The sequence below is a fragment of the Pseudonaja textilis genome, chromosome 2 (genome assembly GCF_049901715.1).
Source record: "Pseudonaja textilis isolate UNSWEBS1 chromosome 2, rPseTex1.2, whole genome shotgun sequence".
NCBI lineage: Eukaryota > Metazoa > Chordata > Lepidosauria > Squamata > Elapidae > Pseudonaja > Pseudonaja textilis.
Window position 1 is genome coordinate 72034636 of NC_141991.1, and position 15320 is coordinate 72049955.

The 15320-nt window shown below is 37.4% G+C and overlaps 1 protein-coding gene across 2 annotated transcripts in view; it reads right to left on the reverse strand.

Annotated features, from left to right (window-relative positions):
• Positions 1-5639: 5639 nt before the first annotated feature.
• The window catches only part of LOC113433826 (proton-coupled amino acid transporter 1-like), a 29926-nt gene continuing 20245 nt past the window's right edge, over positions 5640-15320 (reverse strand). For both annotated transcript variants that reach the window (XM_026696630.2, XM_087924263.1), the window contains 4 exons: positions 14941-15039; positions 12470-12636; positions 10727-10896; positions 5640-9867 (listed from right to left, as the gene is read on the reverse strand). In XM_026696630.2, the coding sequence (XP_026552415.1) occupies positions 9608-9867; positions 10727-10896; positions 12470-12636; positions 14941-15039 (696 nt within the window). In that variant the 3' untranslated portion in view covers positions 5640-9607. The remainder of the gene's footprint in view (positions 9868-10726; positions 10897-12469; positions 12637-14940; positions 15040-15320) is intronic.

Genomic DNA, 15320 nt, shown 5'->3' on the forward strand with positions numbered 1-15320 from the left:
GTATTCAAAATATAATGAGCAGGTTGGAAAAGGCCTCATTTCTGTGCTTTTAATATGGGGAACTGAAGGTCACCTGATTTAACAGAATAACAGTTAGAAGGGACCTTGTAGGTCATCTAGTCCAATCCCCCGCTAATCAGGAGACTCTACACCATTTCTGACAGATGGCAGTCTAGTCTCTTCTTGAAAGCTTCCAATGATGAAGCTCCCACAACTTCTGAAGGCAACTTCTGTCCCATTGGTTGATTGCTCTGGATGTTTTGGGATTGCACCCAAGGTTCCTATTACTATTGTTTCTCTTTGGTCCTGCTGTCTCCATGTATTGCTATATTCACTATGCAGACTTTATGTCTTTCTTATCAACAATTGTTAAGTCTAGGGTATTATGTGGCAGGTGCTTGTCTGTTTGAATTCTAAAGCTCTAGAACATTTTCACATCTTCATTTTCTATTCCTTTGTCCATTTTGTGGTCCCACCAGTTCTTGCTTGCAGGCAAATTATATTTGTTGCAGATATTGTAGTGCAGCATTGCTACTCCTTTGTCATACCATTGTTTGTAGTTTGTGTGATCCTGTTGCAGCAGCTAACTAGATGGTCCAGTGTTTCTTTAGCTTCATTACGGAGGTGGCATTTGATGCCCGTTGCTGTCTTTTCAGTTCTGGCTTTCTTTGCATTTGTTCTTAAATGTTGGCCTTGTGCAGCCTGTCTGTCTCTTTCTTCAGTTTTCCACCTCTTCGCTAGGTCTTTTCGTTATCTGCTTTGCCTGCTCTTTTTTTTAATGTACTATGTAATACTTTGCCTTTGCCTCTGTGTTCTACTCTTCATTTGGGCTTTTCTTGTAGGCTAGTTTGGTCTGCCCTGTATTCAGTAAGCCTTCGTGGTATGCTAGCTTCAGGGCATCTTCTTTACTTCAAATATTCTTCCAATGCCCTTTTTATTCTTCAGCTGTCTGATGTACTTGCAGAATTTCCACATCCAATTTCCTTTATAAGTAGGGTCAGTCAACATTGCTGGCTAGATGAAGGGCATGATTCATTGTCATTATTTTTCTGGTTCTCCTATCTAGGTCTTTTTGTTCTGTTCGAGTCTAGTCCACTTATCCAGCTTTGTATCTAATGATTGAAATTGCCAAGCAAATGGGGCACTCAAAACAGGCTTGATTAGCAAAGATGCTGAAAATAACTGGATGAACATCAGTTGAAGGCCGTTCACATACATGCACAAACCCAAAGCAGGGTTTTGAACTAAACAAAAACATTTCTTAGAGATGACCCCAATATATTTGACTTCCTAAAGTGAAATCCAAATAAATGTTTTGCATTTCAAAATATGATTAAAAACATCATATTTTTACATGATGACTTGATACCATCAATACCAATTCAATGGCACTGCACTCCAACACTTGCTTAATTGTGTTTTTAATTAGAATGTGACTAAAATCTTAAGCAAAAGTGTTTGGTGTTTCATTTAAATAGCACAAGTCTGATTTTCATCTCTGGCACTATTTCTGTCTAAATTGTTGGATTATATTGCTATCCAGTGACTTGGAGAAGGCAACTGGATTGTTGTTTCTGGGAGAGATTAAGGTAGAGGGACCATTGGCACTACTTTATTTTCTTTCTCCTGCTAATGGACATAGGTGATGTTGACTTTGCCAGCAGTGTCCATGGGAAAACTTGGTGGGTATCTTGTTATCTTGGATTGGGTGCCATTTTGCAGAACCTGGGCATACATAATTGGAGGATGAATTTTCCAAACATGCATCCCTATTTTTTTAGAAGCACCTTACAATAAGGTTTCCAGAGTTCTACATGAATGGATGCTACAAAAACAAAATAATTAGAATTATATAAAGCTCAGCTCAAAGAAAAAAATCCCTCACTATAGGTAGGCATGGTGATGAAAATAAGTAATAAATGTATATATTTATTAAAAGTATGATTTAATCCACATATCCCATCAGCCAAAGAGCATTGACTGACAAGAACTAGAAGAAGGGACTATTTCTGCTGTAGTCTCCGCATTACAGAATATTCTTCCTTTAGAGATTAGAACATTAGACTTTAAAGAAGCAGGATATGAAGAGTATTGAATCCTTTGAACGTAGGTGTTAGAGAATATTGTGGATAGCAAAAAAAAAAAAAACCCAAACAAATGGATCATTGAACAAATCAACCCAGATTTCTCCCTTGAGGCATAAATGACCAGCTCAAATTCTCCTGTGGACACGTTATATGAAGACCCAGCTCTAATGCTGAGAAAGTGGAAGAAAAGAGAAGAGGCAACCACCATCAAGGTAGATGGACTCAATTACAGTGGTAATGAGTGCACCATTGGTAGGAGAAATTGTTCATCGAGACAAGTCTTCTGCTGACCTGATTGCCTTTTTATTGTATTGAACAAGAAATCTTATCACTTCCAGTGTTTCTCTTAATCCTTTTTTTAAATTCCTTTGATTTCTTCGCCTTGTTTTGCCTCTTCAAAGAACTCCTGTCCATAAAATGGGTTTGGGGTGTGTAAAAGGTCAGTTTGGTGTAGTGAATAAGGCATGGGGCTAGAAACTAGGAACTCATGAGTTCTAGTCCCATCTTAGGCATGAAGCCAAGTGGGTGACCTTGAGCCAGTCACTCTCTCTCAGACCTAATAAGTAGACAATGGTAAATCATTTCCGAAATATTGACAAGGAAAATGCAGGGACTTGACCAGGTAGTTGTAAAGAGTCAACATTGAGCTGAAGGCAGACAAACAAATGCACAATAAAAATAAAAGCTAGCTGCTGAATGAAGATTTAAAAGTGCCTGAGCTTGCTACACTGCTTCAGTAACAACATCCAGGCTAGTTTAAATAAAAAGAAATATTATTATACAATTTAATTGCAAATAATATAAACCTCACTGCCATGAGGGTGAGGCAGCAAATATTGTCTAATAAAATTGCTATATTTCTTTGATATCTTCAAAGTGTAGTCATTTCCCCATCTTTTTAAAATTATTTTGATTTCTTTTAATTGTTATATTTAACAACTACAATATATAGAATTTGACAAGCATTAGAAATTTATAGGATAAGGTACTACATTATTATTATTGTTATTATTATTATTATTTACATAATAACTCAGATTATAATATAGTCATATTGAGAACAGAAACACTAAAATCAGTGGAATTTATTTATGCTCTTCTTGTTTCATTTCTTTAAGTAGATTCAGTTTAAGCAGGATGGTCAAGCATATGTTGCCATATTAAATAGATTATCATGGATTATATAACCTTTATCATACTTTATTATAGCAATAGCACTAAGAGTAGACTTATATACCACTTCACAGCGCTTTACAACCCTCTCTAAGCAGTTTATAGACTCAACATATCGCCCCCAACAATCTGGGTCCTCATTTTACTGACCTCAGAAGGATGGAAGGCTGAGTCAATCTTGAACCGGTGAGAATAGAATTGCTGGAAGCCAGCAGTCAGCAGACATAGCCTGCAGTACTGCATTCTAATCACTGTGCCATCGTGTCTCTTATGCATGCATATTAACTCACTCTCATACACATACATACTAGCAATGTGTTACCAGTAAAGGGTCTTGAAACAGTTTGTTAGGCCATAGGCCACATACTTGATGCTGCGTTACTTGAGATGGCAACATCTTCAATAGCCTTCATCTGGGTTACTGGGATTCATTATACCAGTGGTGGTATAGTCGTGGTTCAGTCCGGTTCTACTGAACCAGTAGCTCTGAGAATCATCTGTGAGTGAACTGGTCTGCTCTGAGGATCAGCTGCTGGGCTCACCCACCCGTCCCGGCTCTATTCTGATCTTTATTTCCTGGTTTTGAAGCTTAGCAGCTTCATGTGACACAGCGGATTGCCGTACATCAGCTGTTGAAGACACAAAGAAAGTGCAGGATTGCAGGACAAGGTCAGTAGCAAATCCTCTGCCTGCGTGCGTGCGCAAAGCACACCCACCAATCCATTCCCACAGAATCAGTGGTGAAAAATTTGAATCCCACCACTGCATTACACCATATTTTTCCAGACTATGAAGCCACATCTAAAAATGACCAAGAAACCTTCATGGTAACGAGAAATTGTTCCCAGAGAAAGTAAACCACATGGGAAAGCATGTGATGTTATATTTACTAACTTCCATGGAATGAATTTAAAGTCAATTAGGGATAGCAGGGTGGGGGCGGAGAAACTGAAGCAAGCTTTGTTGAAAGAGCAAGTAATTCATCAAAAAACCAGTGAAAAATCTGTGGATCCATTTTATTTTTACAAAACACATCCACGAGTATCACTCAGGAATCCAGGTTTTATAGAGAAACATACAAATTGCCTTCCCCCAGGTTTCTACATAAGGAGCTTTTAAAATGGGGGGGGGGGGGAGAATGCAGTCATCCGGAAAAGCCAAGAAATTGGAGAATTTTCTGCAGCCTTTGGTGTTCAATTTGCCAATTTAGGATGGTTGAGGCTTGAAATTATTAATGCTTATACTCATATATTAATGATTGGTTACCCTCCATTCATAAGCTGAGATCACCCAACAACAATCCATTGTCTTTTGGCCATTGTCTTTTCTTCTGTTGTGGTCATTTAAAAAAATATTTAATACTTAAAACAAATATATTTACATTGGCCCATTTTTTTAATGATAAATTGGGATATATGTAGCCTTGAGGATTCGACTATCACCACCTTTACTTTTCAGGTCCTATGACTCAAATTGAAGCAGCAAGAAGTTTTTTCAAGATATCAGTGAGCCCTATGACAACATGTTTTTTTAAACTTTGTTTTAGTGAAATATGGAATAGCCAAATTCTGATGGAAGCAAATGAGTGGGTGAGTTGGAAGTTTTGCTCCAAGATCAAACTCTGTATTTCTTGAAGACCCCTAATTCTTGATTAAAATATCTGTTAATAGATTTTATGCGAGTCAAAGATACATGAAAACTACTTGCCTAAATAGCAATAGCACTTATACCACCCAGTGTTTTACAGCCCTCTCTGAGCAGTTTACAATGTCAGCATATTGCCCCAACTATCTGGGTCCTCATTTTACCATCCTCGGAAGGATGGAAAGCTGAATGTACCTTGAGCCCCTCAGGATCAAACTCCAGGCTGTGGGCAGAGTTTGCCTGCAATGCTACACTTTAACCAGTGTGCTCCCAGGGCTCCTAAAATTCTATGCTCGCTTACAATTAATCTAAGCATACTTTTAAGACCTATTTTATCCAAAACCACCACCCTCTTGAGTGTAGGTTGGGCAGAGCTTCTAGGATTGGGTGTCTATTTGAATTTTAGTTTCTCCAGTCCTGCTCCAACAACCACTACACCATTCCAAGTTCTCACTGTCTAAAGAACTGGAGCACACATTTGACTGAAATACTCTTATGCACCAAGCAGGAATATCTTGTACTGCAACTCCCACAGTTGATGCGCCTTGTCACAGATTTATTAGTTGTGAATAGTTATTAATAACAATGGCTGCTTTCATTTTGTGCAGTTTGTAGTTCAGATACCATGTTGGAGAATGCATGCTTGTTATTACTTTATTTATTCATCTTCATTAGGGGTTACAAATTATAAGCAATCTGAAAAAAATCAAATAAAGTCACTGTGGAACCTTATAATACATTTAAAAAAATTGATTTTATTGAATGAAACATCCAGTAAAATATATCATTCAGTTACAGCATTATCATACATAATATCACCTGGGTACACCCAATGTACATACTGGCTTGCTGTACATACAAGTAGACACAAATAAATAAACATTGACTGATTTGATACACACAGAGATATTGTTTCCTATCTTCATAGTCACTCCTTATAGAAACATTTGAGGATAATTGCATGCATTCCCCAAATTTAGATTACCCAAAATACATTTGCTTGATTCTGCACCATAGTTAAATATGTGTCACCAAGCTACCCTATAAGGAGTGCAATGTATCTAATTGATGGTAAAGGTCCAAAGTGGTTAATTAAGGGTAACCTTGAGGAATTGGAAACTGCTCCCAAAGCTCTGTAGAAACATTAGCTGGGACTTTCATCTATTCTCCAAATAAGTAGTGTTCCAGTTTCTTAGATCTATGCAAAGATCTCAATACCTTCCATGTATCACCCTTTAGAAGTCAATTTTGGGGGTTTTGATAGTCATAGATGCTTGGGGAACATCAAAGCTGTGCTTGGGTTTTGCACATATCTAATTTCAGAAGTGCAATCGCTTCTTTGACAAATAAATCAAATTAAAGTAAGCAGACCTGACAGACACTGAAATGCCCCTTTATCCATTATCAGTTACAGAACAGACTAGATGACAAAGATAACTTGGGGAGAGAGAAATCAGAAATGTTTATTTCAGTTCTCATAATTACCAACTCAGTATGAGATCTGAGGAGGACCAGGATGGAGGACGATTACATTACAGAAACAACTAGACAGATAAAAAAAACCTCTTAATATGGCCATTGCTATAGCTTTATCCTTTTATGAAGACTACTAGAAAAAGTATATAGATAATTCAATACTGCCTGTTTCTTTGCTGTGCAAGAACATATAAATAGGCTACAGTTTATTCTAGAGGGGGAGAAAATGTAAAAGATAATTGTATACAGGCAATTTTAACATGTATACCCAGACAAGGCCATCAGCCACAATGCCAATGTTATAGGTTATAATTAGTGATAATGTCTGATGTAGCCTTTTTTCATTAAAATCCTGACCGGAAAAAGTGTTAATTCTTTAGAAGTCAAGAAGTAGTACTATTCCCACAAGAAAAATGCTTCATGTAGTGTTCAGTCCGAATAAAAAGTTTTATAGAACCATAAATTACAAAGTCATATTAAGGCATCTATTGAGAAATAAGTGAAACAAAATCATTTCATTTAGTGATTGTGACTAATACAACTAATACAACTAATAATCAACCATGAACACCCAGGGACTAGCAGAATGTTATCAAAAGAATATTATGCGACAATGAGCTTTTCAAATAATGGAAAATCTACAAATCAATAAATGTTAAAATCCTGCATTTTCTATGGAGGTTATACTTAAGAACATCTACCAAATTGGTCTTAATGGCACTTGCTATTTGAAAAGTGGGGTAATCCCAAAGTTAAAAAGCCAGTATCAAATTCAATAATGTTTCTTTGCGGCTTCATTAAGTTCCCTTGTTTTTGTATTTTCTGCATCCATTCTTTCTGTTTCAGTGCTAATGTTCACATAAAGAAATGTTCACATCATCACTTATAACAGTTCAAGATAAGATTATAAGACTGCAAGACAAGCATAACATTATCAACTCTACTGTTTGTAATCATTATAAAATCAAAATATCCATTTATTTTTTAAAAAAGTTAGAAATGTGTCATTACCACATTTTATTTTATTTTCTCTTGACTAATCTGGCTATCTGGCAAAGATTCTAGTTAATCATGGTAAAAACTTGCAATACCACTAACCTGCAGGTTTCTGCCCATGTCTCAGTGTTCTGTGTTCACTGGCAAAATTTAAAGCAGTTTTAATTTACATTTCACCATTACGTTGCCAAGACCAGAATATTGAATATTTGTCTATTTTCTAACATGCTTTACTACTGGTATACAGTATAGGGAGAGAAATATAAACCCCAAGCATATCCCAGAGTTAATGAGACATCTGTAGTTTCAGAAGAATGAGAAAAGGGTTACGAAGCTAACTCACAATTCATTTCATTATTTAATAACCATTTAACAATGCATAAAAAGTAGATAAATCATTACAATGATATTTAAAACCAGACTACAAAACATTTCCAAAATATTTCATAAACCCTACATGTTAAATAAATATTTGGGTGCCATATCTGAAGAGTGATAATTCCTCGCTCTCTTCTTCATCCTGTGTGGCTTATTCAAGAACAAAGTTAAAGATACAACCTAATCATGATTATTGGAAGAGATAAACAATGGTATGCATCTCATCTTCCTTTTTAAAAGCCATAATCTGACAGAAATATGCCCTACTCAATATAGGGAACAAAAATTTGCTTCCTGGTAAATTGCATTTTAATTATAATTTAAAAGTTACAGTCAAATTCAGATCTCTTGGCTAATTAAATAAAAATGGAAGAAACCACATGGCAAGCCACACATACGATCATTTTAGAAAACTGAAATGGTAGTATCAAAAACTTAATAATGCCATGAAACAGCTAAAATCTTCAGAAGAAAATTCTGAAAATAACCTTTGTGTAAACTATTTAATTTCAACACTGTTTCTGAGAACAGTATTCCTGAGAACAAAGGCAGATAACAGAAAATAGGATGTGTATTGCACTTTTAATATAAGAATCTCCATGTGCCTGCTCAATCAATTTATTTATCTGTTTTGATTGGCTAGCCTTTCAGGGCCTCTTATATGTGAAATAAGAAAACCGTGAAAGTTGGGCCCATGAATTTAACCTATGTACACATGCTAATTGGCTATGATTGCTAAGTAGGTCTCAAAGTGTTTCCATAATACAGAAGCAAAATAATTCAGAAGTTACAACTATGCATCTGAGTCACTTTTTGCTTCATAGTGTATCTACATATATACTCATGTGAAATTATTGTTTACATGAACTTGGATTATAATTATGACATTCAAGGCATTTTTTGAAATGTACGCTTGTGAATGTTCCTTGAAGCTACAACAAAGCAAAAGCTTACAACAGAGAATTGGTTTATAATATCCTGTTGTTTACACAACTATAAAAAAATCTTTAAAAACACTTTTCAATCTCCTGTCCAGCTCACATGCATATTTTTTTTTCACAGCAATTTGATATGAACCCTGCTATAGAGTCAAACTGGCAGAGTGCTGGACTTAGCAATATAAAACTTATTTCCATTTTTATATGCAGTCCAATTGGTGTTGCCTGGGAATTATAAATTATATAGCTTGATGCTGTTTTTAAGTTTCAGTATTATTATCAATAGACACAGAACTTCATGAGATAGGAGCATGAACTTACAGCATCCATTGTTAATATTATACATCAAGTTTCATTTCCACTTCCTTCTTCTGTGTTAGCTACTACTCCCAAGCTCTATTTCGCTTTACATGCAACTATCCAAAAGGAGGAATTTACTTTAGAAATGAGACATATCATTTCTAAATTGATAGCCTGGAATAGTTTAAGAACAAGAACAATGAAAATAAAAATGAACTATAACATGATGCTCAAAAGGCTTCATAAAAATCATCTGGTGAGGAGTATTGGGACTCCTAATTCTCCCCACTTTGACTACTCTTGATCCAGAAGTCTAGTAAAATCCAAGGTGCTTGCAAGACATTCAGTTTCTTCCAGATAGGGATAATCATAAAAGAGCACCTATTTTTTTTTATATGTCTCCTAAATCAACCCCATACAAAAAAAGAAGCATAAATAAATAAGAGACCTAAAAAAGAGCCCCTTCCTTTTTAACCATAGCCTTACTTGTTGAATCTATAAAATAAATAGATTTGGAAAGCGAGGAGGAGCCCCAAGTTCCAGCAGTTGCTATGAGGAAACTCAAGGTCCATCCGAATTGCAGATAACTTTTCAAAGTGAAAACAGGTTATAGTGTCATGGCAAAGCAACAGTGGCATTGGACACAGTTGGTACAATCAATTCATAGAGGGATTCATATGTCCCCACAACAAAGCCAATAATACCGAAGAGGCTGATGAGAATATCTTTGGCCAGGATGAGCGGGTGCAGGCCTTCCGAATAATAGGTGAAGATCTCCAAGAGGGGTGGAATAATAAGTGCTAGAGCACTGCTACTCACGGAGCCTACCAGAGCTATGACAATGTCCAAGCGAGGAATCAGTATTGCGAGGGTACCTGAAAGATAAGAAAGGAGGAAATAAAAACTTGGTCAAGGAAGATGCCTTACTGAAGAGCAAGCAGCTGAGGTAATTAGTCTTTCTTTTACTACAACTTCAAATGAAATAAACATCGCTTTAATTTTGGAGTATGTTTTTAGTCTGTAATAAACTCTTCTGGTAAAATAAATGGGGACATTAACAGACACACTGAATCAAGACAAAATATGCCATCAGGATGTACAAACTCAGAGATGGAATTTGTAAACAACTCAGAATCAATTCTTGAATCTAGCACCAATATTATTTATTACTAATAACTCTACAAAGCTATTGCATTAGTCAGGGGTCCTCAAATGTTTTGAGGTGATCAATTTCATGCCTTTGGAATTCTGAGACCATGATTTGACTGCCATGTGGGGTGACTCTCTAGTCATGAGGTGGCAACCATATTGGACAAGCCATATCACTATAGCAACCTAAGAGGATTTTTCACACATCTGGGTTTTTTGTTTTTTTTAGCAACTAAGACACTGCAGATCAATCTTGCAGCTCACTTTTACCCTTTTGGGGTAGAATTAGGGCAGGGTGGGGAATGATGGTACTTTTATGACTTATGGACTTCAATTCCCAGAATTCCTGAACCAAACATGCTGGCTCAGGAATTCTGGGAGTTGAAGTCATAAAGGGGCCATGGTTCCCCACCTCTGGTGTAAGGAGTGTATTTTTCATCAAACAAAAGCACTGTACTGCACTCGGCCTACATTTTTATTTTCTGTAGAGCCCAGTAATTTTCTTAAGAATATCTTTACCGCAATAAAGCATCCCATGGGCTAAATCTCTACCTGCCATGTGAAAAGAAAACTCTCACCACTCACATGTTATGCAGACCAGGAGTACTCTCAGCAGCACTTTGCAACATAATCTCCAGCGTTCAGGGACCTTGGAAGCAGCCACAGGTATTATTATTTCTGCAGGAACATAGAACTGCAGAGCATAAGTGAAGAAGATTCCGAGGGAGTAGAGCAGCTTGACAGACTGGTACAACCTGTGAAAATGAGGCAAGAGACAACCATTAAATCTACTTAGCTTCCTGGTGAAAAACCAAACCAAAAATTGAAGGTAGTCCACTGATTACACTCTTTGAGAATGCTTGGGCTCCCTGATCCAGTGATCATTAGGGAAATCTGGCTCACAAGTGAGGAGATAAACTAAAAGCAAGTAAGTCTTCCTTGAGGAACGAAAGTGCTGTTCCTGAATCAGGGCTTTAGGACTTGTAGCTAAGCAACAAGTGAAAGGAATTCCTATGGAAAACTGCCTGTCCCTGTTTTGACAACCACTAAAGTTCTTGTTCAAAATTACTTATGACTTCATGAGTTTTTAAAGGCACGGGTTCCGGTTTATAACTGAACACTCACTCAGTGATGCAACAAGTTTTATTTCAAAGCCTTCTTTTTTCAAATGGTGAGACATTTCTGATCTCATCAGAAATCAAACTCCTTGTATGCCATCACGAGATAGATAAAGCTGATAGCTAGTTGGTAAATGTTGGAAGATATATTGCTAGAGTTGGTGGGGCTGGAGTTTAATAAGGGTCATAGCTGCCCATTCCTGAATTATCAAAATTATTTTACATCTGAGTTTTGAAAATAATACAGCATATTTTTGCATATATATATAAAGAATCAACACCTGAATTTAAGCTTTCTCCCCTATGGAACTAATTCTGTTTATCTTTAGTGGCCACAAAAAATAAACAAAAATGAAGTAAAATCTAAAATACATTTTTTATCCCACCTACAGTTCTGCAATATTGTTTTTCTTTGATATCCTCTATAGTTTCTCACACTATAACTCATACCTCACTACCAAAATTTTGGCACTGGGAATATGTCCTGTCAGTTTTGATGTTATATTTATCTAGGAATTTCTATTAGAAATGGATAAAAATGAAAACTTGATTAAATCATCCGTATACGATAATTTATGAATTGGAGAACCTACTGGTGTGGTTGAAGTAAAAAAGAAGGGAGACTGGAGTACTCACAGTTTCCATCAGAATTAGAGATGGGTGAAAACAAATGAGGAATGGGAGTTACACTAGACAACTTTATTATCATCAATGCCCACATTTTCCAAGGAGGTATTCTAAGCCAATACAATGGCGTCCTACATGTGGCAATATGCTTAGTCAGCTAATGTAACTAGTTCTTGGTCCCCAGGATCATGAATGAAAATGTGATAACCCAAGAGTTAACACAATTACAGGGGACAGCTGCTCTGCATTCTCAAATATTTCTGTCGCAGCACTAGTTTTTCTCCCAGTACAAAATGCACTATTTGAAACACAGGATACATGCTTGAATCGGTTCAAAGCACGTCAAATTTAGAACACAGAGAAACATGGTTTGCTATAAGAGATGGTGGCCATGACGAAAAAATGAAGACATGAGACAGAAAGTGACAGGGAACACACACTAAGAGCTTCCCTACAAAGGAAGCACCTTTGCAAATTCTTCTCAGCGTCCACCTCTGCAATTCCATTCTTGCTCATTCAGGAGTAGCCTGTATAGTTCGGCTTTCTTTCTCCCTGGTAACAAAAGCTTCCCAGTTCAACTCACCAACAGTTGGGGAGGTTGAGTGTGATGCTGGCCTGGATGTTAGCTCCAAAGCGCAAATATCCTAGTGTTCCCAAGCTGAGGTAGAACGTGGTAACAATTGCCATTCCCACATACAGGATAATGTGAAAGTTCTGGGGGTTCTTCATTTTGTTTTCTAGAGGGAGCACCTTGGAGAAGAAAAAAAAACCAAATAGTCAATGAATATCATTTTAGTCTCCTAATTAACCTAACCTCTTCACAAAAGACCAGGGCATGCCATTTGGTCTTCTCAAAAAATCGCTGCTTGACTAGAGAAGAAAAGATATACAATAGATGGATGGATGGATGGATAGATAGATAGATAGATAGATAGATAGATAGATAGATAGATAGATAGATAGATAGATAGATACAGTAGTGTAACCCTAATTTCTTTGTTTTTGAGATAAGACTAGTGCAGAGTCTTTCTGCACTAAATTATGGTATTTGACTGGATCAGATGTAAGCTTCAAATAAAGTTATCCACTGGCTTCTTAAAAATCCAAGCAAAGAAGTTTCTACCAACACTTTATCTCTTTCCCCATATTTCCTGGGAGAAAAAAAATCTTCCCTAAAGCTAGTACTATCGTAAAGCAGGGAACTCTCAGGAATTGATACCAGAAAGCACAACAGGAAAGCAAATTGTTACCCTTTATCCCCGAAAGTACAACCTACCCTGAAAGTAAGTCCTAGCTTGATTTTTACATGTGCACCCAATATAAGCCCTATCCCCCAAAATAAGCCCTAATTAAGATTCTGCCCACTCGAGTGCACAGGTAAAATTAAGCTAGGGTGGGGATGATGGGGTGGAGCTGCCCTACTACCTTTGGACAGTTGTAGCCAGGCCTTGCATAGCACGACACCTGCCTTGCTGGCCCATTTGTTCTGCAGCCAGCAAGGATGGCAAGGCTTTCCTGAAGGCCTCTGTAGCTGATAACAAAGCTCCAGATCGATCTGGAGCTCTTTTATTGGCTGCAGAGGCCTTCAGGAAAGCCTTCCTGGCTGCAGAAGAAGTAGTTCCTGAAGGCCTCTGACAGCAAAAAGGAGGCCAAGGGCGACACACAAGTGAGGTTAGTCAGTGGATGACATCCCCCGAAAATAAGACCTGGTGCTTTTTTGGTGGCAAAGAATATATAAGACAGGGTCTTATTTTGGGGAAACATGATATTTGTTGCTGTATTTACATTGTCAGGAAAGGAAAGAGGCCCTTAACTACGTTTCTTTGGCAATGATGAGTTGGGAGGCAAGGTATGTTATTTGCTGCTGAGCCTCAGGTAGGAAAACTTATTGAACTGGCTTAGTTTCTAATACTTTATTAGATATTCCAGACACCTTCAATCACATCTGACAGTTTTGCACTCACAACCGATTGTTCTCAGTCTTCCTCTGAATCCTCAGAAATTGTCTTTATGATTCTTATAGCAAGAGTGCAAAATAATTGAAGTCAGTGCATAGACTGAGGCCTAATAAGCATTTGATAGGGCTCTACTGGGGGCCACATGGTAAGACACTGGGCTTGCACACCACTGAGGTCAGCAGTTCGGCGGCTCAATTCTTGTGAGCGAATAAACTATGTAGGGACAAGAAAGGAGCCTCCCCCAATTGCCTTCCGGCATTCAGAAGTCCTGCGGGTAAAAGTAACACTGCCCAAAAAAATTTCTTTCACAGAGGCAGCCAGCCACCTCGATGATCCCTGGCTAACACGTGCCATATGCTAAATAAATAAAGGGCTCTACTCTTGTTTTCATTGCTTGAATGCATAGCATAATCCAATAAAATGTCTCACAATAGCAACAATCATTCAAAAAACAAAATTACCCCTATGGCAAATTGGATTTAAATTGCTGAAAGATAAAAGACAAAAATGACTAGGCCAGAGAGAAGGAAAAAGGAACAGAACGGATCAAACATTTCCATGTTTATTCCAATAGATCAAACTAGATATGTTCAAAAGATTAGAGCTATATAAGATAAGATCACTCATGTACACCGTTATGTTGCATTTTAACTAGAGTTCCACATGGGAGTTCTAAGTTAGAAAACTCAACATAAAACAGTGTTTGATCCCAGAACAGCTGTGAGCCATTATAAAGTCAGGTAGAAACTGGTCAGATGCTGCCAAAGGATACAAAGATTCTCATTCAAATATAGATAAAAAAATATGTTGACAGCTTTTTGGTCTTCTCATATGTTCAATGCCTTGAAGACTAAAAGTTTCTGGATGCTAAATGCCACCTGACAATCTACCAAACCTAAGTTAATTTTCAATTCTTAGCAAAACAAGATTCCAAGCCAGGAAAACCCTGGCAACATAAATAAATGAACATTAAGGCCTGTGGACTTCAGCTCCCAGAATTACTGGCTGGGGAATTCTGGGAATTAAAGTCCATGGGTCTTAAAGTTGCCAAGGTTGCACACCCCTGTTTTAACCTAATTTTCTAGGCAAGACTTACCACTCCAATTCCTTCAAAGGCAAAAATGGCTGTACCAAAAAAGAGAGGCATTGTTTTCCAGGCAGCAACCATAGGCAGATCGCTAGGATTTGGAATGTCCTATACGGAAGAAAAGCAAAGGATCTTTAAGGGGTTCCAACAAGAGGCAGTTGCAAATTTAGGAAACTCTCTTATATGGAAGCAAAAAAGAACCCTCCTCACTCAGATTTTCTACACCAGCCTTTTCAATCTTAATACCTTCTTATTTGATAGAATTACCATACCCAGGGCTCATAAAAGCCTTGCTATCTATGGTACTACCTCGTGGGAACTGCAGTCCAAACTTGATAATTTCTTGCTCAATTGTGTTTGTATCCTGCCCAATTTTACAAAACTCTCTG